The sequence below is a fragment of the Apodemus sylvaticus genome, chromosome 2 (genome assembly GCF_947179515.1).
Source record: "Apodemus sylvaticus chromosome 2, mApoSyl1.1, whole genome shotgun sequence".
In the NCBI taxonomy this organism is placed as follows: domain Eukaryota; kingdom Metazoa; phylum Chordata; class Mammalia; order Rodentia; family Muridae; genus Apodemus; species Apodemus sylvaticus.
Window position 1 is genome coordinate 148,141,045 of NC_067473.1, and position 26,389 is coordinate 148,167,433.

The 26,389-nt window shown below is 39.7% G+C and overlaps 1 protein-coding gene and 1 pseudogene across 1 annotated transcript; both read left to right on the plus strand.

Moving 5' to 3' along the window:
* Window positions 1–1,476: 1,476 nt before the first annotated feature.
* On the plus strand, window positions 1,477–17,852 carry LOC127678080 (40S ribosomal protein S6-like; annotated as a pseudogene).
* A 2,546-nt stretch (window positions 17,853–20,398) lies between these two features.
* Window positions 20,399–21,381, plus strand: LOC127677591 (olfactory receptor 13A1-like). The gene is given in 2 exon segments (XM_052172641.1): window positions 20,399–20,435; window positions 20,438–21,381. Coding segments are annotated over 2 exon segments (981 nt in total).
* The last annotated feature ends 5,008 nt before the right edge of the window (window positions 21,382–26,389 follow it).

The window sequence follows — 26,389 nt, forward strand, 5'->3', positions numbered from 1 at the left end:
GAGCTAAACAGAGAATTCTCAACAGAGAAATCTTGAATGGTCAAGAAGCACCTAAAGAAATGTTTAATATCCTTATTCATCAGGGAAATGCAAATAAAAAAGACTCTGAGATTCCACTTTACACCCATCAGAATGGCTAAGATCAAAACCTCAAAGGCTAGTACATGAGGCTGTGGAGTAGGTAGAACACTCCTCAACTACTGGAGGGAGTGGAAACTTGTACAGTCACTTTGGAAATCAATTTGGCAGTTTCTTAGAAGAGCTGGGGTAGTTCTACCTCAAGACCCAGCTATACCACTCCTGGTCATATATCCCAAAGATTCTCCACTATCCCACAAGGACACTTGTTCAACTATGTTCATAGCAGCTTTATTCAGAATAGCCAGAAACTGGAAACAAACTATATGTCTCTCAACTGAAGAATGGATATAGAAAATGTGGTATATCTACACAATGGAATACTATTCACCCATCAAAAACAAGGACATTGAAGCTGGAGAGATGGTTTAGTGGTTAAGAGCTCTGGTTGCTCTTCTAGAGGTCCTGAGTTCAATTCTTAGCAACCACATGGTGGTTCACGACTATCTGTAATGGAATCTGATGCCTGTTTCTGGTATGTCTGAAGAGAGTGACAGTGTAAATAAAATAAATAAATAAATAAATCTTTAAAAAAAGCAAAAAAGGACATCATCAATTTCTCAGGCAAATTATTTAAACTAGAAAATACCATACTGAGTGAAGTAACATAGACCCCCCCCCCAAGGTCATGCACGGTATGTACTCATTTATAAGTGGATACTATAAAGTACTGGATAACCATTTTATAATCAACAGACCCCCCCCCCCCAAAGCCAAATAACAAGGAGGTCTCAATGGAAGATGGTTGTATCTTTCTCAGAAGGTGACACAAAATAGATATCAGAGGTTGATAGAAGGAAGGAACTGGATGGGAGAGGGGAGTAGGAGGGTCATATGTAGGGAGAGCAGGAGATAGAAGGAAGATCAGTGGTGGTGGGACAATCTCTGGGATGTGCCAAAGATTTGGGATAGTGAGAGGCCCAAGAGGGTCTATGGGGGTGACCCTAGCTGAGACTCCTAGCAGTGGGGGATATGGATCTTGAAGTGTCACTTCCTATAACCAGCAAGACTCCCAGTAGAGGAATAAGGACAGCAACCCACTCACAAAACCGTCAACCCAAGATGTTACAAGATGTCCAGGGACAAAGACAGAGTAGAGGTTGAGGGAATGTCCAACCAATGACTGGCCCAAATTAAGACCTATCTCATGGGGCAAGAACCTTAACATATTGATGATACCATTATGCTTGCAGACAGGAACCAAGCATAACTGAGAAAGCTCCACCTAGCAGCCAATGGAAAAAGATGCAGAGACTTATACCTGTTTTTTCCTTGTGACCTCCTGGATTTAACCAAGGCTACTTAGATGGAAATTGGTGTAAAGCTATCTACTGGAGCATGAATAACTTGGTGGTGGCTATATCACTGAAGACAATGATTTTCTCCCTTCTAGCAGCCTTAATTGCCATTCACTCCCCAGGTATGGTAAGTCCTCATGACCCTCTCTTCAATCTACTACTGAGTGTTTACAAGTTCAGTATTGTTCAGATTCTATACAGGCAGTGGAAGCTGTTAAGAATTTATGATTGCCACAAGTATGTTAAGCACATATTCATTGCCCTCCTTGTTGTTTTGGTCTTTTGGCTTCCTCTTCCTTGATGGCCCTTGCAGATTGAGAGAATGCTGTGGATTCTGTGTTTAATCATAAAGAGTCAACAGCCACATGCTCTCAGCATTTTGCCCATCTATGAATCTCTGCATTAACCTCGTTCATGGCAAAGAGAAGCTTCTTAATCAAGGTCAAGTGCATCGCTTCCCTATACATATACATAGCCATTCAAAGAACTGTCCGACAACATGTCCATTTAGCAAAATATCAGCAGTAGGTTCACTCTAGTGACTATGACTTCCACAGCCATGGGCCTATATATATAAGGTGGTCCATGGTACCAGCTCTGAACTCACTTCTACAGGTCAAACCTCAAGTCCTATGAGAAATCAACTGGTTACTTCTGTAACAGTTGTGTCACTATTGCACCACACACCTACAGCTACCTGAGGTTTTTTTTTTTTTCAAGGTTGTCAAAAATATACATTGGAGAAAAAACCTTCTCTTGGCAGAGTATGCCTGCTGTTGAATAAGAGGCACTCTTGTTATAGGCAAAAGAGAGCTGGAAAGAGGAACCACAACCTCAACCTGTCTGCAGATGTAATGTGGATGTGGAGCTGGAAAGAGGAACCACAACCTCAACTGTCTGCAGATGTAATGTGGATGTGGATGCCACCCTCAGTGTTCTCAACTTGGTTATTATTTTTTATAAAGGAGAGGAGAATATTCCTGGATTGACAGATACCCCTGTGCCTCAGTGTTGGGGGCCCAAAATAGCTAGCAGTATCAGAAAGCTTTTCAACTCTCTAAAAAAGATGATGTCTGCCAATATGTTGTCAGATGCCCATAAACAAAAAAGGTAGGACGCCAAGGATCAAAGTACCTAAAATCCAGTGTCTTGTTATTCCTTGTGTCTTGCAATACAAACACTGACATATTGCTCTGAAGAAACAACACATTGATAAAAACAAGGAGGAGGCTGTGAAATGCACTAAAATTTGGGTCAAGAGAATGAAGGAAGCCAAAGAAAAACACCAGGAATGGATTGTCCAGGGACATAGGCTGTCCTGGCTGAGAGCTTCTGCTTCTATGTCTGGGCCATGTCAAATAAAAGTCTTTAAAAGTAACAAACAAACAGTAGTCTCCCTGTACTCAAAGGATAAACAAGATGAGAAAGAAATTAGGGAAATGACACCCTTCACAATAGTTCCAAATAATATTTCATACCTAGGTGTGACCCTAATGAAGCAAGTGAAAGATCTATATGACAGAACTTCAAGCCTCTGAAGAAAGAAATCGAGGAAGGTCTCAGAAGATGGAAAGATCTCCCATGTTCATAGATTGGCAGGATCAATATAGTAAAAATGGCCATCTTGCTGAAAGCAATCTACAGATTCAATGCAAGCCCCATCAAAATCCCAAACCAATTCTTCATAGATCTAGAAAGAGCAATTCTCAAATTCATCTGGAATAACAAAAAACCCAGGATAGCAAAAATTATTCTCCATAACAAAAGATCTTCTGGGGGGAATCAACATCCCTGACCTCAAGCTCTACTAGAGAGCAATAGTGATAAAAACTGTTTGGTATTGCTATGCAGACAGGCAGGAAGAACAATGGAATAGAACAATGGAACAATGGTCTTCCCACATTCTTCTTGTGGGAAAACCCAGAAAAGAACCCACACACGAATGGTCACTTGATATTTGACCAAGGAGCTAAAAACATTCAGTGGAAAAAAAGACAGCATTTTTAGCAAATGGTTCTGGACCAACTGGAGGTCTGCATGCAGAAAAAATGCAAATCGATCCATTCTTAATCTCCTTGTACAAAGCTCAAGTCCAAGTGGATCAAGATCTACACATAAAACCAGACACACTGAAGCTTATAGAGGAGAACGTGGGGGCTGAATCTTGAACACATGGGCACAGGGGAAAATTTCCTGAACATAACACCAATGGCTTATGCTCTAAGAACAAGAATCAACAAATGTGACATCATAAAACTGCAAAGCTTCTGCAAGGCAAAGGACATGGTCAATAGGACAAAACAACAATCAACAAATTGGGAAAAGATCTTTATTAACCTTACATTCGATAGAGGGCTATCCAATGTATACAAAGAACTTAAGAAGTTGGTCTCCAGAGAGTCAAATAACCCTGTTAAAAAGTGGGGTACAGAGCTAAATAGGGAATTATCAACTGAGGAAACTCTAATGGCTCTAAAGCACCTAAAGAAATCTTCAGCATCCTTAGTTATCAGGGGAATGCAAATCAAAACAACACTGAGATTCCACCTCACACAGGTCAGAATGGCTAAGATGAAAAACTCAGGAGACAGCAGATGCTGGAGAGGATGTGGGGAAAAAGGAACACTTCTCCATTGTTGGTGTGATTGCAAGCTGGTAAAACCACTCTGGAAATCAGTTTGGCGGTTCCTCAGAAAATTAAACAAAGTACTACCTGAGGACCCAGTGATATCACTCCTGGGTATATACTCAGAAGATGCTCCTACATATAATAAGGACACATGCTTCATTATGTTCATAGCTGCCTTATTTATAATAGCCAGAAGCTGGAAAGAACCCAGATGTCCTTCAACAGAGGAATGGATTCAGAAACTGTGATAGATATACACAATGGAGTACTATTCAGCTACTAATAATAATGAATTCATGAAATTCTTAGGCAAATGGATGGAACCAGAAAGTGTCATACTGAGAGAGGCAACCTAATCACAAAAGAACACACATGGTATGCACTCACTAATAAGTGGATGTTAGCCTGAAAGCTCAAAATAAACAAGTTACAATTCACCCAGCACAGGAAGCTCAAGAAGAAGGAGGACTTAAGTGAGGGTGCTTTGTTTTCTCTGAGAAAGGGAACAAAATACTCACAGGAGCAATAAGGGAGACAATGTGTGGAGCAGAGACTGAAATAAAGGCCACCCAGAGACTGCCCTACCTGGGGATTCATCTTATAAACAGTCACCAAACCCCGACACTACCATAGATAACAAGAAGTATATACCAAAAGGGGCATGCGATGGTTGTCTCCGGAGGGGCCCTGCCAGAGCCTTACAATTACAGAGGCAGATATTAGCAGCCAACCAATTGGACTGGGCGTGGGGTCCCCAATGGAGGAGCTGGAGGGTGGTCTGGAAGAGCTGAAGGGGTTTACAGCCCCATGGGAAGAACAATGATTTCGGCCACGCAAATGCCCCAGGACCTCCAGGGACCAAAACATCATGGTACACATGGTTCCAGCCAAAAATGTGGCAGAGGAATGTCTTGTTGGGCATCAATGGGAGGAATGGTACTTGGTCAGGTAAAGGCTCAATAGATGCCCCAACAAAGGGAAATTGAGGCGGGGGGGGGGCGCAGAAAGGTGGTAGTGAGTCGGGTGGAGGGGCATATACTTGGAGGCAGGGTGTGGGAGGAGGGGTTGGAGGGAGGAAATCGAAATCCGAAAAGGTTTTACCATTGGCAATGTAAATGAAGATGATATTCAATAAAAAAAAGAGTAACAAACAAATGAATGATCAGACTTTGATTTTTAAGAACTACACAAAAATTTCACCTCAGTTCAGTCAAAAAGGCCAATATCAAGTATACAAATGACAACAAATACTGGGATGTTGGGAAAAGTCAACCCTATATGGTGTCAGTGAAGTGTAAACAGCATAGCCACTTTAGAATTCAGTATGAAGATTCCCTAAAAACACCTAGAAATAGAACTACCACACAAACCACCTATACCACTCCTGGTCAAGACTTTATATCTTACCACAGTGATTTTTGCACATGTTCACTGCTGCTTATTTTTTTGACAATAACTGAGAAATGGAACCAGGTTAGATAACTGCTACAAATAAATGGATAATGAATACCCTCATGTAAAACCACATTAAGACCCAACAAATAAAGAAAATTAGAAACCAATTTCCCTTAGGAGCATAGATACAAAACTAGTCAATAAAACAATCTGAAACCAAATCCAAGAATGCATAAAACATATTAGCCACCATGATCAAGTAATCTTCATTCCAAAGATGTTTCAATATATGAAAATCAATAAATGTAATCTACCATATAGAAACAAAACTGCATGATAATCTCATTAGATGCAGAAAAATGTCTTTAACAAAGTCCAACATCCACTCATGATAAGTCCTAGAAATTAGGGATACAAGGGACATACCTAAACATAATAAAGGCAGTTTACAGCAAGTCCATAGCCAAAATCAACTTAGATAGGGAGAAATTCAGAGCAATTCTACTAAAACTAGGAATGCCAGGTGCCAGCCCCCAAGGGGTCTTCTTTCTTGCCAGTTCTTGAGGCAGTGGATGGGGAAGAGTGTTGGTGGAGGGTAAGACTTTTGTCTTAGGAGATGTGGAGGTAAGAGTTTTACAAGATATTTAAGGCTGCTAAATAATAATTAAAGATTTACTTATCTAAGTCTAATCTACTCATCTACTGTAGCTGACCTGTCTTCTGTGTTCCTCTGAGGCCGGAAACTGGAGTCTCTGGCATTTAGCACCTCATCCTAAAACAGCAAGGGTTTAAGTAAAAATAGCCTTTGTTCTATCTCTGCAGGAACTTCCAGGCTCTAACTTTCAGCCTGCTAGTTGAAGTCTCAGGAAGAAAAATGGACACTTTTAAAAGTGATTTTAGTGTTTGTTACTAAGGGGTAAAACGTTTCCTATGAAAACTCTCTATGAAAAAGGAGGGAAATGGATTGAGTGAAAAAGGAGGGTAAGGGAAAATTCTTCATGCTCTTTTTTCCCCCCAGCACTTATACATCTTTCAGAATACATGGCCACATGGTAAATAGTTCATTAAATGTTCACACATAAAATCAAGTCATGAATTGAATAAGAAGGTTACAACAGAGAAGTTTATATGCATATCCATTAAGAGTAATTATCTAGCTAAACATTCATCATCTGTCATCAAGGGTTAAAAACCACAACTAAGTTATAGGTGAAGTTTTGTATAGATAAACCCAGTCAATATGTTTTCTTTACTTTTTTTTAAAAAAATAAGTCAAACAAGTTTATTTAGTAGATTTTTAGCAAGTGATAATAACTATGATAACAAGATATATCAATTTACTTTTGATAATTGTAATATATGGTGATACAGAATCCACCACTTTGGTCATTTATTTTGGAAAAGGAGTCAACTTACTTCTTTACCTCAAAAAGGTACACACTCCTGACCCCTTTTCTCAGTTTCTTTTTTATTATTTACATCTTTTTTTATTGAAAAGAGAAGTAAAAACACTTTATGATAAAATTAAAGATTTGCATGGAAAATATTTCAGATAAAATAGAAGAGATACATAGAAAATACGTTAAAATTGACAATTTTCATGGAAAATTAGAGTAACGTGGTAGACATATAAAACATTGATAAATTAATTGAAATATGAAATAGAAACATTTTATGATAGAATTGAAGATTTACATGGAAAATATTTCTGATAAAATTGTATAAAAATGTAGAAAAACATGTTAGAATTGAAGATTATCATGGAAAATTTTATATAGATATAATAATGGTAGGCATAAAAATATTCTTAAGTTGATTGAAAGTGAATTATAAACATTTTCTGATAAACTTGAAGATTTACATGGAAAATATTTCTGATAAAATTGAAGAAATATATAGAAAAACATGTTAAAATTAAAGATTATTATGGAAATTACACAGATAAAACAATAGGCATAAAGATAATTCTAAGTTGATTGAAGGTGGAATTATAAACATTTTCAGATAAAATTGAATATTTACATGGAAAATATTTCTGGTAAAATTCAAGAGATATATAGACAAACACATTAAAATTGACTATTTCATGGAAAATTTTACATATAAAATGGTATATATAAAACCCTTTCTAAATTAAAGGTGGAATTAGAATATTTGTGATAAAATCAAAGATTTACATTGAAACATTTCTGATAAAATAGAGGAAATATATAGAAAGACATTAAAATTGAAGATTATTATGAAAAAAATGCAGATAAAATGGTAGACATAAAAAATTACTAAATTAATTAAAAGGGGAATTACAAACATTTTCTGATAAAATTGAAGGTTTACATGAGAAATATTTCTGTCTTTTTATTGTCTTTTTATTGGGGAGTCAAGTCCATTGTTGTTAAGAGATATTAAGGAATAGTGAGTGTTGCTTCCTGTTATTTTTGATGTTATTCTCATGTTTGTGTGGGTATCTTCTTTTGGGTTTGTTGGAAGAAGATTACTCTCTTGCTTTTTCAAGGGTATAGTTTCCCTCCTTGTGTTGGCATTTTCCTTTGTATGCCATTATCCTCTGTAGGGCTGGATTTGTGGAAAGATAGTGTATAAATTTGGTTTTACCATGGATTATCTTGGTTTCTCCATCTATGATCTTGAGAGTGTTGCTGGGTATAGTAGCCTGGGCTGGTATTTGTGTTCTCTTAGGGTCTGTATGAGGTCTGCCCAGGATCTTTTAGCTTTTATGGTCTCTGGTGAGAAGTCTGGTGTGATTCTGATAGGTCTGCCTTTATAAGTTACTTGCCCTTTTTCCCTTACTGCTTTTAATATTCTTTCTTTGTTTAGTGAATTTGGTGTTTTGATTATTATGTGCCAGGAGGACTTTCTGTTCTGGTCCAGTCTGTTTGGAGTTCTGAAGGCTTCTTGTATGTTCATGGGCATCTCTTTCTCTAGGTTAGGGATGTTTTTTCCTACCATTTTGGTGACGATATTTACTGACCCTTTGAGTTGGAAATCTTCGCTCTCGTCTATACCTATGATCCTTAGGTTTGGTCTTCTCATTGTGTCTGGAGTTCCTGGATGTTTTGGGTTACCAGCTTTATGAATTTTGCATTTTCTTTGACTGTTGAGTCAATGCTTTCTATAGTATCTTCAGCACCTGAGGTTCTTTCTTCTATCTCTTGTATTCTGTTGTTGATGCTTGCATTTTTGACTCCTGAATTCTTTCCAAGGTTTTCTATCTCCAGAAATGTCTCACTTTGCGATTTCTTTATTGTTTCTACTTCTACTTTTAGATCCTGGTTTTGTTCAGTTCCTTCACTTGATTGTTTGTTTTTTCCTGTAACTCTTTAAGGGATTTTTGTGTTTCTTCTTTAAGGGCTTCTGCCTGTTGACCCAGGATCTCCTGTATTTCTTTAAGGGATTTTTGTGTTTCTTCTTTAAGGGCTTTTACCTGTTGACCAATGTTCTCCTGTATTTCTTTAAGGGAGTTATTTAAGTCTTTCTTGAAGCCCTCTATCAGCATCATGAGATATGATTTTTAAATCCAACTCTTGCTTTTCCAGTGTGTTGGGGTATCCAGGACTCTATGGTGGGAGAACTGGGTTCTGATGTGGCCTTGGTTTCTGTTGGTAGGGTTCTTGTGCTTGCCTTTCACCATCTGGTTATTCTGGTGCTAGTTGGTATTGTCTCTGGCTGGAGTTTGTTCCTCCCGTGGGCCTGTAAGCCTATGTCCTTACTCCTCTGAGCTCAGAAGTGAAAACACTGCTGGGAGATTACTCTCTCCTGGTGGGCTATGCACAGAAGGCTGTGGAGTTTCCTCGCTCCCTAGTACAAATAGTGGCGGGAAGACTTCTGTCCCAGCTGCTCCACTGATCTTATGTCCTGTGTGTTCCTAGCTGTTCCCCTCCAGAGAGAAGGTGGAGATCTCACCTCTGTACTCAGAAGTGAAAGCACTGCTGAGAGATCACTTTCTCTTGGTGGGCTGTGCACAGAAGGCTGTGCAGTCTCCTGGATCCCTGGTGCAAATGGCAGCGGGAAGACTTTCATCCCAGCTGCTCCTGCAGTCAATATTTTATCTTCTGTCCTAACACCTATAATAAATCATTAGTTCCCTTTTTATGACCTTTGGTTAATGGTTTTACAACCTCTTGGAATGTGCTCGGAGTAGTAAAAAGTATGGTTACTATCTAGAAGCAAATAACTGGTGACACATGGGATACTGGCAGAGTTCTCATTGCAGTTTTGACTATCAGAAAGGACCTAATAGCAGTCCTTCTATAAAAGAGCTTAATAAATGTTAATATAATTTTAGGAATTCTTATAGGATCATCATTAAGAATCAAGAAATCATCTATTTGTCTATATAGCATCACTACAAGACAGTGAATCTTCATAGATCTGGTCAAAAGGATGGGCTAATACCTGGTGATTGACATATATGTTCAATAATAACATTAAAAGCATATTAATAGCAGGAACCTTTCCTAAAATGATTTTCTTCTGGGCCTTGCTTACTGGAGTTCTGTCACAGATTTTAATCTAAGGCTGTCATTGCAGGAAGATCACCTGCTAGTTATTAGCTTGTTCTTGACACAGGATCAAGACAAAGATGTTCACTCTTCATATTTATTCAATATAGTACTTAAAGTCTTAGCTAGAGCATAAGTCACTCACTAGAGGATATCAAGAAAATACAAATTGGAAAGGAAGAAGTCAAGGCACCTTTATTTGCAGATGATGTGATAGAATATGTACGTTTCACTAAAAATTCCACTAGGAAACTCCTACATCTGATAAACACTTTCAGCAAAATAGCTGGGATAAAATGAACTGATAAAAATTTGATATGTTTTCTATGTACAAATGAGAAAGAAATGAGGGAAACCACACCTTTCATAATAGCTTCAAGTAACACAAAATATCTTGAGTTAACTAACCAAAGTGAAAGTCTTATATGATAAAAACCTTAAGACAGTGATGAAAGAAATTGCAGAAGATGTCAGAAGATGGAAAGAGCTTCCATCAGTAGGATTGAGATAGTAAAATTGGCCATTGTACCAAAATTGATCTACAGATTCATTGCATTCAGAATTCCAGTGGAATTCTTTACGGATCTTTAAAGCATAGTTTTCAGCTTCATAAACAAACAAACAAACAAACAAACAAAGCAGGATGAAAAATCCTGAACAATAAAAGAAGTGCTGAAAATCTTACCATTCCCACTTTCAATGTGTCCAAAGAGCTATAGTAATAGAATCAACACCATATTGGCATAAAGACAGACATGTTGATCAATGGAATCTAATTGAAGACCCAGATATAAATCTACACACCTATGGGCACTTGATTTTCTTTTAATAAAGAAGCCAGAAATGCACACTGGAAGAAAGCATCTTTAACAATTGGTCCTGGTCAAAGAGGATGTCTGCATGTAGAAGACTGCAAATAGATCCCTATTTATTACCCTGCACAAAACTCAATTCCAAATGGTTCAAAGACCTCAACATAAAACTAGATATGCTGAACCTGACAGACGAGAAAGTTTAGAATGACCTTGAACTCATTGCTACAGGAGATGAATTTCTGAACAGTCTTACCCATAAGATATACACTAACATTAACAATTAATAAATGGGACCTCATGAAGCTGAGAAGCTTCTGTAAGATAAAGGACACAGGGTCTGGAATAAGGGGAATGTTTATCTATTCCTAATGGAACTGCAAACTTGTACAGCCATTATGGAAATAAATATGGAGATTCCTTAGAAAGTTGGTATGAAGCTGAAAAGAACCCAGATGTCCCTCAATGGAGGAATGGATACAGAAAATGTGGTATATTTAGACAATGGAATACTACTCAGCAATTAAAAACAATGAATTCATGAAATTCTTAGGCAAATGGTTGGAACTGGAAAATATCATCCTAAGTGGGGGTAACTCATCACAAAAGAACACACATGGAATGCAGTCATTGATAAGTGGATATTAGCCCAGAAGTTCTGAATACCCAAGACAACTCACATATCAAATCATTCCCAAGAAGGAAGGAGAGGGCCCTGGTCTTGGAAAGGCTTGATGCAGCATTGTAGGGATTGCCAGGACAGAGAAGTGGGAAGGGGTTGATTGGGGAACGGGTGGAGGGAAGAGGGCTTATGGGACTTATGGGGAGGGGGAAACTGGGAAAGGGAAAATCATTTGGAATGTAATCAAAGAATAGAGAAAATTTAAAAAAAAAGTAAAAAAGAAGAAAGTTGGTAAAATGGTTTGTATATGCTTGGCCCAGGAAGTAACACTATTAGAAGGCATGGTCCTGTTGGAATAGGTGTGGCCTTGTTGGAGTAGGTATGTCACTGTGGGTGTGGGTTTTAAGACCCTCATCCTAGCTACCTGGAAGTCTGTATTCTGCTAGCATCCTTCAGATGAAGATGTAGAACTCTCAGCTCTGCCTGCACCATGCCTGCCTGGATGCTGCCATGTTACTGCCTTGACAATAATGGACTGAACCTCTAAACCTGTAAGCCAGCCCCAGTTAAATTCTGTCCTTTATAAGACTTGCCTTGGTCATAGTGTCTGTTCACAGCAGTAAAACCCTAACTAAGACAGTTGGGAACTGATCTACCTCAAGATCGATCTAGTCTACTCTTGAGCATATATGCAAAGGATACCCTATCCCACCACAAGGACACTAGGTCAACACTGTTCCCTGCTGCTCTAGCCATAATAACCAGCAACTGGAAACATCCTAGATGTCCCTAAACAGAAGAATGGATAAAGAAAATCTGCTATATTTACATAATGGAGTATTACTCAGTTAAGTCCATTTAATGTATGATTGTAACATCCTGCATGACTCAAGGGACTTGACTCATTCACTGAGGAAACAAAGAAAGGATAAACACAGGGACACAGAAAAGATGGGATCTGTGTTCTGAGCTATCTGATGGAGAGGCTGCAGAAGCCTGGGGATTCAGCATGTTTACATACAGCTGAACATGGAGACAGGGTTATTGAATACAGCTGGACAAGGATGTGTGGCTCATGGCACACGGCTGAGCAATGGGGGCAGGTTTAGCTATCAGTAAGATAATACTCTTCAGGTTGTAAACATCTAGAATGAGAAAACTAGAGTGGACATTTTCTGCAGACACTGTTAACACTCACACAGGCCAGGAAGGAAGACTTTGGCATTTCCCATGTGGCTAAGTGATAGGCCCTTGACATGGCCGTGCTTGTGGCAACAGCACACATTTGCTAAGGACTCCCTTTACTTAGCACTTCCTCTGCTCCTCACATCTCTCTTTCTTCTCAGACATTCAGGATGGATCTTCAGATTTAGTCCAGAAGCAGTTTGCTACATCAGTCAACATCAAACTGTAAGGATGATAAGAAGGAAGATCAAATAGACACAGTACCCAATAAACACAAAAGAAATGCCCTAACAAGGTAAAGGTATTGAAGACTCAAAAGAACACAGGGAAATCAAGCTAACATCACCTGAAGTCTTCATCCCTAATTGGCTTTTATTGTGCTGGAGGAGAAAAGCAGTCATTAGCCTTACCCAGCTTCAAATTCCAGAAGCAACAATGATGAGTGGCCTGGTAAGGTATACCTGCTGGTGCAATAGTCACACAAATGTCATGGCTGTAACCAAACCTATTTGATTGGACTCACTTTAGAAGATAGAACCCATGTCTGGTACTGTTATCTTTTTTTTTTTAAATTTTTTTATTCAATATAATTTATTTACATTTCAAATGATTTCCCCTTTTCTAGCCCCCCACTCCCCGAAAGTCCCGTAAGCCCCCTTCTCTTCCCCTGTCCTCCCACCCACCCCTTCCCACTTCCCCGTTCTGGTTTTGCCGAATACTGCTTCACTGAGTCTTTCCAGAACCAGGGGCCACTCCTCCCCGCTTCTTGTACCTCATTTGATGTGTGGATTATGTTTTGGGTATTCCAGGTTTCTAGGTTAATATCCACTTATCAGTGAGTGCATACCATGATTCACCTTTTGAGTCTGGGTTACCTCACTTAGTATGATGTTCTCTAGCTCCATCCATTTGCCTAAGAATTTCATGAATTCATTGTTTCTAATGGCTGAATAGTACTCCACTGTGTAGATATACCACATTTTTTGCATCCACTCTTCTGTTGAGGGATACCTGGGTTCTTTTCAGCATCTGGCAATTATAAATAGGGCTGCTATGATCATAGTAGAGCATGTATCCTTATTACATGCTGGGGAATCTTTTGGATATATGCCCAGGAGTGGTATAGCAGGATCTTCTGGAAGTGAGGTGCCCAGTTTTCTGAGGAACCGCCAGACTGATTTCCAGAGTGGTTGTGGTACTGTTATCTTGACCAAGAACATGTAGATAGATTTTTCATGGTCTGTTGAGAAGGACCTACTACTATTCTGTTTAATGGAATTCAATGATTCCTAATGACTTATCATTAAATCCATAGATTAGGTTATCCATCAATTCTTATCAGAGAAGCTTCTTTATTCAGGGGGCAGTGATTAACACAACTGTCCAAGGTGCAGAGAATAAAAGATTGTGGATTGTTCAATATTAAATGAGACATTTACATTTTACACCTCTTCCCCAGGCTTTGGTATCATTGCTGAAGGGTGAGAAGAAAGATTGTAGGAGCCATATGTGGTGGTTGACTATAAGAAAACAATGTCTTCCAGACACAGTAGGACAGTTGCACATATATACTTACAGAAGCTGTGTCAGTATGCACAGCAAGAAAAAATCCTAGTATGAAAACAGTCTTCTCAGCTGAGGAGCCACTAACAATGGATAGCTGGAGGGAGAAGTAGAGTCAGGTTGACTTTGCTTGTTTGTTTTTTGTTATTTTAAAGGTATAACCCCTGGTAGATGGAAAGCCCATATCCATGAGTATTTAGGTAGCACAAATTAGACTTGGTGAGTTAAGAAAAGAGGATGTTATGAAGTAAAAATCTAGAAAAATGAAGATACTAGAAGGAATTTCATGTCATGAATCTAAAAATTAATGTCACAAAAGGTTAAAATACCACTAGTGATCAATACATTTAGTGAAATCCCCATTAAAATTCCAAATGTCATTCATTCCTCAGATAAAACAAGACAATAATTCTACAATTCATATGGAAGTATGAAAGTCTGAATTGCTAAAATAATGCTAAAAAAAGAACCACGCTGACCTCAAGTTACATAACACAGCCATGGTAACAAGACACAATATTTGAACTAAACCAAGAATGTACATCAGTGGAATATTTTAGAAGAACCAGAAATGAAACCACACAGCAACACCCATCTGATATAGTTTATTGACACAGGGTTTCATGTTGCACAGGCTGGTCTTGAATTCACAATGTGCCTGGGGATGAACCTGGCCACTTGGTCCTCCTGTCTCTAACTCCCAAGTGCTTTGATTACAGGTACATGCTACCTTGTCCAGGAAGCCAATGGCCTCATGACAAAGTGTCAAAAGAGATTGGAGAAAAGACTTTTCAACAAATGGTGCTGGGCAAACTGGATATCTACATGTAGAATTCTGAAACTAGATCCTTATCTCTCACTCTGGTCAAAAATAATACAAGATGTTTCAGTTTTCTAAATGTTTTGGATTTTTATATCTACATATGTAATCTGGAGTGCTTACAGAGCTCAGGAAGGTAGAAAAAAGGAGCATTGGGGTAGGGGAAGGGACGTAGAGGGAAGAGATGTAGAGGTAGAGGGAAGAGACGTAGAGGGAAGAGGCAGTAAAACCCATGTGACCTATGTGTGCCACATCCCCAGCTTTGCTCCTCCTGCCCAGTGACTGTGGCCACAGCCTTTGTTGTTGTCTTTCACACACACTTTATTCCATCCCTTTATCAAAGATCTTGGTATAAACAACTGCACATTATTTGAGGTGAGAAACATTACCATCTCAACTAAAGGTGCCAGTTTGAGGATGTCCCCTGTGGGGCTCGTGGGTAGGTGTCACTGGTTGCTTGGAAAAGTGAGAAGACCTGGTCCTTGAGAAGTAATACACAGGAGTTTGTAGCAAATAAACATTGTGATGTACCTATAATTCTAAATCTATTAGTGCAAAGCTAAAGATACAGCAACAGGCAAGGGCTTTTGGAAAAGGACACCAATATAGCTCAGGAAATAAAGCCAAGAATTGACAAGCAGGACATCTACAAAATTAAAAACAAACAACAACCACAGGGTAAAGGAAACAATGAGAAAGGATAGCCTATACAATGGAAGAAAATATGTTCTTAACTATATCTCTTCAACAAATTACTATCTGGGAAATATAGAAGACTCAAATTACTAAATACTACAAAACCAAACAATTCAATAAATCGATGGGCTAATGAACAATCAGTTCTGAAAAGATAACATACAAGGAACCAATAAACATGGAAAAAAGCCCTACATTTTCTTAGACATCAGAGAAGTGCAAATTAAAACTATATTAATAATTCAATTTCATTTTTGATCATAGGGTGGCCACCATTAAAAGCATAAATAACAATAAGTTCAGGAGAAGAAACAGGGAAAGAAAACCCTCATGCATTGTTGGTGGGAATACATATTAGTCCAAAGACTATGGAAATTAGTGTGGAAGTTCTTAAAATAATTTTATCATAAGAAACATCCATAACAGACCTGGGAATATTGTTGAAGGATTGTAAGTCAATGTACCACACAAATATTTATACAATTATGTTTAGGTCTGTACTAGTTGCAAGAGCTATTTATTGGGTACGTCTAGGTTTCCAGCAACAGATAAATGGATAAAGAAAATGTGTTATATATAGACAATGAAGTTTTATTCAGTCATCAAGAAGAATGTAATTACTCAAATTTTAGGAAAGTGGATAAAACAAGTGATTAACAATATATTGAACAAATGTATTTAGATCAAGAAAACATAATGCAACATTTCTAGGTGTGAATGTATAATACTATTCTGAGTAACGGAGCCTGGGTCTTCCCTGACCTCAAGCCTCTGAGCTGGGACAGTGCAGATGTCCTGACATCTCCCACTGGGGCTTATCTTCTGTTCCACACATTTGGCTTGAAGCCCAGATGGCATGTGTGTGTCCACCTATGACAGCCAAATCCCAGCAAAGAGGGATTTAATTTAATTGCTCCTTCTGGGTCCATTTAAAGGAAAGGATGTGAACACCTCCCAAGTGTTTCCCGTGGACAGGGACAAATATTACTAAAGATGTGCCTAGATGTCTTGGCAATATGAACTTAAATAGGAGGACAAAACTCTTCATCTGCCTGCTCAGGAACTCAGTTTAACCATGTCCCCAGCTGTGATCGACAGAGAGACAGTCATCCATGCATTGCATTTGCTGCACAAGGGGGAAGTTTATCAAGGTAACGGCAAGTATTTCAAGAACTGTTTGTTGCACTCAGTGACATAATGCAGTGAGGATAGCTTGACTTGTACCCTGCCTGCTTGACATAGTGAGTGGCACAGACACAGCTGTGCTTTCTTAGCTGTGTGTAGTTAGTTCCAGAGCACCAGTGGACATGGACATATGTCTCCCTGCACTGTCCACCTTACCTAAAACCACTCCTGTACTGTTTGATCCACAAATGTGGCAGTGATGCAGATGAGATGCTAATGTGGCTAAGTTAAAGTTTGTATGCCACAGCACAGCCAGAAAAGTACCCATGCCATTGTTGACAGATGAATCTTCATATCTTGACTCTGCTTTAACATTTGCTAGGCTCTATATAAGTTGGTACTACACAACAAAGAATTCTGGACCGGAGTCCAAAAGCTCTGGACTGAATAATAACCTTTTTCACTACAGCTACATAATTAGGGCAAGTCATTTGGAGTGATTTAATAGATGGGCCAGATGAAGTCATTTTAATTTAAATCTGAATACTTGCAATTTAGCATGTTCTGATTTTCAGTTTTCTGTTCTTGAAATATGTTTAAAGTAGGACTACGTATCTTTATATATAATAAATTATATTAAGTGAGTTATGTATTGTTTCCAAAACCTTGAGTCCGTACAGAGATTTTAAAATGAGGATTAGTAAATTCTTCACTCTTAATTATCATAAGACATTAATGTGTTATTTGTGAAACTAAAATGAAATTGTACTAAAAATAACTTGTGTACTACATAGAATTCATCAAACCTTCAGGGGAAAAAAGGTAAATTTGAACTTCAGAGATTTTGAGTGCAGTTGTGTTTCGAAGTGATGAAATCCTTAATGTGTGTTTATTTTCTAGCTGTCTTAACCACTAGAGGATCTGGCATGTGGGTGAGATACCCCTGTGTGATCAATGTGGTGTCTGAGGGCAGCAGGAGTGTAAATCGCACGGCTGATATCAGAAATCTTGCTCCTTCCACTCACAGCCTCCCTGATAATTCTGAGGCTTGACAACAGCAGAAGCCACCACATTCTAGGATCCTCTCAGGAGAGCTAGTCTGTGCCTTCCAGGGGAAGAGACTGATGAGTGGACCTCATGGTCATTCTCATGGATTTTCTTGGCATCCCCATTCCTTGCCTCCCTGTTGGCTAGCTGGACCAGGACACTGTCCACCTGTCTTAAAAACAGTCACCTGCAGTGGGCAGTTCTCTGCAGGGAATCTGCTCCTTTAGTTTAAGGGGACTAGTTGAAGCTACTCGATCCCATAAAGACCCTTCATTCCTCAGAGGCTTGCTTACATTTTCATGCCCTCACCCTGGACCTGAGGAGAGAGTCAGGCTCCATCTTTCCTGTGTGCTGCTCAGTGCTGCTTTCTTTGCTCAGGAATGGAGACGAATGAAGGGCTCTACTGCTCTGTGAGTGGAGGGAATGGAGGTGCTGGTGTCTTAGGGTGTAGCTGTGACAACACAGCCTGGTCAGTCTGTAGTGTTTGCTGTGGAGGGAACACAATGGCTGGAAGAGTCAGTGTGTATAATTTCAGGGGAGCGTGCAGACACCTTGCAGCAGACGATCAAAGCCAGCAATGTTCCTTTCACCTTGACTCAGTTTCTCAGCCTTTGCTTTTCTGTCTCCCTTGCTGATGAACAGTTTACCCTCTGGATGGTGGTGATGAACACATAATATCATATATTTCTCTTGATCTAAATAAATTGATAAAAGGAATTCTGTTCAGTCTTTTGTTCTCAAACAAAATGAACTCAGTGCAACGGGCATATTGTGTTTATTTCATTCATGCAAATGTCTGGGGCAGCCTGATCCTCAGATTCCAAGAAGGTAGTGAGATGAAAGGCCAGCATGCCGGCCAGCACAGGCTCCATCCTACTTCAGCCTGTTGCTGTAAGTCATTGTGATGCCATGTTCTTCTGCTCAAAGGATACTTGTCACCTGACAGAAGAGCAATATGATCTGACTGAAGCTGGTACTGAGACATTTTGTGTAAGACTTTAATATTTTGGAGGCAAATGCATCTCTAGAAGTTTGGTGGGAAAAAAGGGTAATTCTTAGTTTAAAACAAACTATTCTCCTTTTATTGAGTAAGGGGTTGAGAAGATGGAAAGGGCAAATGTGGCACACACTCTGGCTTCCTCTACAGCCACAGTGTGCAGAGCCTGTACAATCAAACTGTGCTTACCCTCATTGGTCTTCGGGCTAGATGTTCTTTAGCATTGAAATAACAAATGTTGTTGAGTGTCAGGCATAGCACCTGGGACACAATCACGCATGGGCACTTGGACCACTGTCAGAGAACCAGCTCTTTAATCATGTCCGCAGTGTCTGCACTGGGCTCTAGGACAAAAGTCAGTATTCAATCCTGAGGGTTCATAAAAGGGAAAGTGGCCATTTCTCACCAGGGAGATGTGATGTTTGGAAAGAGGAGCAGGTGAGCCATTTGGCTTTTGAGGAGGAAGAGGAGGACCTCGTGGCTGAGGAAGGTGTAGGAACTGCTGTCCCACAAAACCTGATATGATCTAGTGCATTTGCAGAGATGGCTGTGGCTGCATTTGTGGCTGTGGCTGTGGCCGTGGCTGTGGCTGTGGTTGTCTGTAGCTTTGAGAGTTAAGACAAGTCAGAAGAGTCTACTGAAGAGGAAACTTTGAGAAGTACTGTATGGGAGTATTTGTGCTGTCAGCATTGAGGACTCACTGAATTATGAGGAGTTTATCTGATACACCTGCCTTTCAGCAAAGCTATTCTAGAGAAAATCAGAAAACACATTAGCAAAAGCAATGAAATGAAATCCATCTTGACCTCTTATGCATAGGTCATTTTGTCTCCAGATATGTACAGCAATGCCCCTTTAGTGAGTTTTTTGTGCTTTAAATATTAATGATTGTGTGTATTATTTTTACATCTTCACTGTACTTTAAAGGAATCAATAAGAGGCTCTCAACCTTTTGAAAGTATCCAGCACCACACTGATATATAATGATAAATTCATCTTAAGGAGAACAGGTAGTTCTGTAACTAAATTATTTTGCTCTGAGAAAATAGTTTTAAATGTTATTTGCCCAAGAAAATTTTACAGCAATGAAGTATTGTTCAAATGGAAAACTAACTTGTGTGTGTGTGTGTGCGTGCACACACACGCACAATTGTGTTCTGGTGAATTGCATGTGCAGATACCCATGTGCCTGTGTCCAAATGTATGTGAAGGCATGGAACAACGTTAGACATTATTCCTCAAGCCACACCTTCCTTGCTTGTCGGGGTCATGTGAATACTAAGTTGATCAACTTCCTAGGTTGATCATGGATGTCAGAGTAGATCTTTGGTTGAGTTTGCATTTCTTTGAGGTTGACTGAGAATTAATGAGCTTAATTGGTGACTGGCACTTACTTTTGATGAACTTTATGTGGCAGAGGAGTGTTTGTTGTAGTGTATCCCAGTAAAGCTGTATACTGTCATTCATTCATTCCATGTTGTCAGGGAAGGAATCATGGCAATGTCTGTTTTTAAAACGCCTTTCACTTTTTTTTTTTTTTAGCCCTGAAAGCTTATGAAAATGTGGGTCCATAATCATCTCCTAGTCTCTGATATCCTCAGTCAAGGACGATGAGAAACCAGACACTGGTAACAGAGTTCATCCTTCAGGGCTTCTCTGAGCACCCCCAGTACCAGCTCCCCTTATTTATTGGTTTCCTCTCTCTCTACTGTGTGGCCCTCACAGGTAATATCCTTATCATTTTGGCTATTACCTGCAACCCTGGGCTCCACACCCCTATGTATTTTTTCTTGTTCAATTTGGCTACTATGGACATCATCTGTACATCCTCCATTATGCCTAAGGCCCTGAAGGGTCTGGTGTCAAAGAGGAACCCCATCTCCTATGGTGGCTGCATGGCCCAACTCTATTTCCTTACATGGTCGGCTTCCTCAGAGTTGCTCCTCCTCACTGTCATGGCCTATGACCGCTATGCAGCCATCTGCCATCCTCTGCATTACAGCACCATGATGAGCAAAACATTCTGTATCATGTTGGCTGCTGGGGTGTGGGCTCTCTGTGCTTTCAACACAGCCATTCACACAGGACTAATGACACGCTTGAATTTCTGTGGTCCCAATGTCATTACACATTTCTTCTGTGAGGTGCCTCCTCTGCTGCTTCTCTCCTGTAGCTCCACCTATGTGAACAGTGTCATGATTGTCCTGGCTGATGCCTTTTATGGCATATTGAACTTCCTGATGACCATTGTGTCCTACGGCTTCATCATTTCCAGCATCCTGAAGATGAGGACTTCAGAAGGGAAGAAGAAAGCCTTCTCTACCTGCTCTTCCCACCTCATTGTGGTGTGCATGTATTACACTGCTGTCTTCTATGCCTACATAAGCCCCGTGTCCAGCTATAACGCAGAGAAGAGCAAATTGGCTGGTGTACTGTATACCATGTTGAGCCCTACTCTGAACCCTCTGATCTATACTTTGAGAAATAAGGAAGTCAAAGCAGCTCTCAGGAAATTTTTCCCTTTCCTCAGAAATTAATATGTGGTTCTCAAAGCTCTTCTCTTAGGCTTGTAGTTTTGTGGTGGGTTGGCTCTCCCATGAGAATATGAAAGGCTCATTTATGTGCTGATGTTTAGTAAGCTAACCTTTTCTACCCAGTGCAATGGTTTTGTAGATGACCTCAGAGTTCTGGTGACCACTCACTGAGTAATGGAAGTGTGTGGTTGCAGGTGATCTCACATTAATCTGAGTCTGAGGAATGGGGTCTCTGGGCCTGATTGCAGCCTGCTTCAGTACTTTATTGTCAGAGAAACAAAAACTGATCTGAGGACAGAAGTGCCCCATGAGCTTTAGTCATACATCTGTATGAAAATGTCTTTCTTTCTATTTGATGTACAGTATTCATGTGGAAATTTCACTTAGAATTTGTGTGAGCCTTTGACAGACTTAAGTGGCATGTGTGGCCCCCACAGCATTTTGAGAATTGTTTGACCTGAGAATTGGTTCAGTTGACCTCTAGTCTCCAAGAAACCCACTTCTATTTTCCTCCAACTCTTCCTTTTTGATCCCTTTAAGATTTTAAAACAATTTTTGATGTTAATTTGAGCTTTTGTTTCTGTTTTTCCTTTTCCTTCCACTAACATTAGAATCAAAATTTTAGGTCCACTTCTTGGCCTTACTTTTTTTTGTTTTGTTTTGTTTTTTTGAGACAGGGTTTCTCTGTATAGCCCTGGATGTCCTGGAACTCACTCTGTAGACCAGGCTGGCCTTGAACTCAGAAATTTGCCTGCCTCTGCCTCCCAGAGTGCTGGGATTACAGGCGTGCGCCACCACCGCCCAGCTTTTGTGTGTGTGTGTGTGTGTGTGTGTGTGTGTGTGGCCTTACTTGTAAAAACTCCATCTTTATTACTTGGTATTGTGGATTATACACCTGGATAAATACCCAAGGTTTCTCACCTTTTGGGTTAGCTTTTGAATTCTGAGGATATGAGCCACTTCATTTGTCCTAGAATGGGGACAGTGACAGGAGTTAGCTGTAACCAACACATAGTAGAAAGGCAACTCTATCCTTCTATCATTTCTGAATACAGCTGGACAAATCTGTATCAATGCAGAGATTGTGAATCTGTTCATTTATGTTAGAAACCCTTGTGGCAAAGTCCATTCTTTTGGTAATGGTGACAGGAAGAAATGTGACTATTTAGCTGTATCATTGGGAATAAATAAAACCACATATTCTTTGCCAGATCACATGAAGCTAAAAATAGAAGTTAATATTTGATGTAGGAGGGCTGAGCTGTCTTTGAGTCTTCCTGCATATTCTCATTATCCTTTATCAGAAGCAAATTGATTTTAGACCTGAAATTTAAGAATTAGATGACTGTACTTGACTATGGCCTTTATATGTAGAGTTTCATGGGCTAAATCAAATCTCCATGATGGAATGATGACACCCTGATGTTATTTTGATGTTTTCAGTGATCTCCAAGACTTTCAATGAACATGACTTTGTCAACAGCATTTAATGACTCAGTATGATACTAATAAATTTTTAGCATGCCATGAAGACTATTTATTATTTTTTCCACCTTAGTCTCTAATAATTTTTAATCTCCATATTAGTAATAGATTTTAAATGAGTATTTTGATAAATATTGAGAGTTTAAATGAGCCATTAACAGAAATTTGACAAAGTGTGTGTCACACACCCACACTTAGGAAGCAAGTACCCCTATTAAACAGGTATTTAACACTACAAATACAGGCATTATGTTGTCATCCAAGGTCAGAGAGGAAGTGAGAATGTGTCAAGAGCCTTGATCTTGCTTGGCAGAAGCAGGGAATCAATCTGAACTCTAGTTTCCTTTTAAGCATAATAAAGACAAAGATCAACCTGGGCTTGAGTGAGACAACTGACAAAGATATCAAGTATTTTGTGTAAAAAAGCATCATTTTTAGTGGGAGCTCACTGAGGACCAGAGTAGTTGTAGAAAACTGCAGATTACACTCTCTGGTTCCAATTGAATATTGATGGCTGCCTGGATTAACAGGGTTAAGTTGCATGGGACCACAATGAACTCTCTGAAATGATCTGTGGAGAGGGGCAATGAGGAAGGCAGATGGGAGACCTTATCCAGTGGTTTCTGAAGCCACAGCTGAATCTTGGGCAGCTCAGTAATTTTCAAGGGTGATGAATGCCATCATCTCTTTCCAAGAGATGCCAAACGGGAGGGTTCCCTGGAGAGACAGATTCTCAACCTCCTCTTAGTCTCAGTCCTTCTCAGATCCCATTCTCCTCCTCCTTCAGTCTGAACATGGTTTTCCTGTTCTACAAACTCAAACAGGTCCATTTGTGTCCAGACCATGCTTTCCCCTCTTTGCAGTTCAACCCTATTTTAGCCTCCACTTTATCTTGTTGCCTAAGCCTTTCTCTGTCTGCTGAGATGCCTTTATCTTTTTTCCTTGGGTTGCAAGGACACACGTGTCTTTTTCCTCCAACAGCAAAATGGCTGAGACTTCATTCTTTTCCGGAATCATTTCATAGGAACCAGTGACGCCTTACCACAGGCTGGAGAGAACAATTCCTTCCACGAAGTGTCATTCTTTGCTACCTAACAGAAGGAACCAGAGAGAAGAAAGGACAGAATTTCCATTCCACCTGTTTTTCTGACTTCTGTCATGGATTAAGCTCATCATTCCCCAACCACAGGTTTTTATTCTCTCGAGGTTCTCAATTCAATTTAATCACTTCATGTGGTAGAAACCATATTGGTTGGCTAGTACCAGGTAACCCCATATGGCAAGTCTTGATGGAGGACACAGCCTATGGGTCTGTCATATACAGCATAAACTCTCTATAAGCGGCATGTAGACAATCCTAGGTTCCCATATTTCCTTATGCAGTCTGCATGTTTAATTCAAGCACCGAGGTGAGAGGCCTAGGGCTCAGCTTAGCAGTAGATGATTGTAAGGCTCTGGTTTGATCTTCTGGACTGGAAATCAGACAAACAATAAGAAAAATGTGGTCTCTGGGTCCCGCTTTGTCTGTTATGAGGATGTGAATGCCTTGAGACTTTAGCAGGTTTCCAACCTTCTGCATATGAACCTATCCAAAGGAATAGGAAATACTTTGAAAATACTTTATTGTTTCAGTTCATTGAAGAGCCATCAAAGAATACATTTATCCAAGGGATCCGGGGAAAGTGAACAGAGTACAATTATTCATCTTCTCCTTTTCAAATCAGATGCCATGTAACCAGCTGCCTCATGTCCTACCTACCTGCCTTCCATGCCCTGATAGGCTTTGTATCATATTATGAGCCAAAATAAAGCCTTCATTCTGCAAGTTTCTTTTGTCAAATATTCATCACACCAAAGAGAAACGTAGCTACTATAGCAACTCATTAAAATTCAGGAAAGGAAATCTTTTAAATGTACAGTGTGAGAAAGTTTTCATTTCTTTTACAAATTTCCAGAATAAATGAGATGCCACACTGGGGAGAAACTCTGTAAGTATAAAAACTATGAAAATACATTGTTGTTTCAGTTCATTGAAGAACCACCAAAGAATACATTTTACTTACTCAAGTGTAAGACAGCTACAAACATTCTCATATTACTTGTCTTTTTTTTTTTTTTTTTTTTTTTTTTTTTTTTTTTTTTTTTTTGAGACAGAGTTTCTCTGTATAGTCCTAGCTGTCCTGGAACTCTGTAGACCAGGCTGTCCTGGAACTCAGAAATCCACCTGTCTCTGCCTCCCAAGTGCTGGGATTAAAGGTGTGTGCTATTCCCGCCCGGCTAGCTTGTCCTCTTTTAAATTTTATTTGATATATTCTTTATTTACATTTCAAATGATTTCCCTTTCCTGGTCCCCCTCAAAAAATTCCATAAGACATCTTACCTCCCCCTGTTCCCCAATCAACCCCCTCTTGCTTCCCTGTCTCGGTATTTCTCTACACTGCTGCATTGAGCCTTTCCAGGACCAGGGGCCTCTCCTCCCTTTGATGTCCAACAAGGTCAACCTCTGTTGCCTATGCATCTGGAGCCATGGATAACAACATGTGTACTATCTGGTTGATGTTTTTGTCCCTGGGAGCTCTGGGAGTACTGGGTTGCTCATATCATTGTTCCTCCTATGACACTGCAAGTCCCTTCAGCTCCTTGGGTCTCTTCTGTAGCTCCCCAACTGGGGACCCTGTGCTCAGTTCAATAGTTGGCTGAGAGTGTCCTCCTCTGTATTTGTCATGCATTAGCAGAGCCTCCCAGTTGACGGCTATATCTGGCTCCAGTCAGCAAGTATTTGTGGGCAATGATAATAGTGTCTTGGTTTTGTAACTGTATATGGGATGGATCACTAGGTGGGGTAGTCTCTGAATGGTCTTTCCTTCAGACTTTGCTCTACACTTTGTCTCTGTATCTTCTTCTGTGTGTATTTTGTTCCCCTTTCTAAGAAGGACTAGAGTATCCATACTTTGTTCTTCCTTCTTCTTGGGCATCATTTAATATGTGAATTGTGTCTTGGGTATTCCAAGTTTCTGGGCTAATATCCACTTTTCAGTGAGTACAGACCATGTGTGTTCTTTTGTGACTGGCTTACCTCACTTAGGATGATAATTTCTAGTTCCACCCATTTGCCTGAGAATTTCATTGTTTTTAATAGCTGAGCAGTATTCCTTTGTGTAAATATATCACATATTCTGTATCCATTCCTCCATTGAGGGATATCTGGGTTCTTAACAGCTTCTGGCTATTGTAAATAGGGCTGCTATGAACATAGTGGAGCATGTGTCATTATTACATGCTGGAGAATCCTCTGGGTATATGTCCAGGAATGGTATAGTAGTATGCCCAGTTTTCTGAGGAATTGCCAGACTGATTTTCAGAGTGCTTATACCAGCTTGCAATCGGACCCACAGTGGAGGAGTGTTCTTTTTTCTCCACATCCTCGCCAGTACCTGCTGTCTCCCGAGTTTTTGATCTTAGCCATTCTCATTGGTATGAGGTGAAATCTCAGGGTTGTTTTGATTTGCATTTCCTTGATACTAAG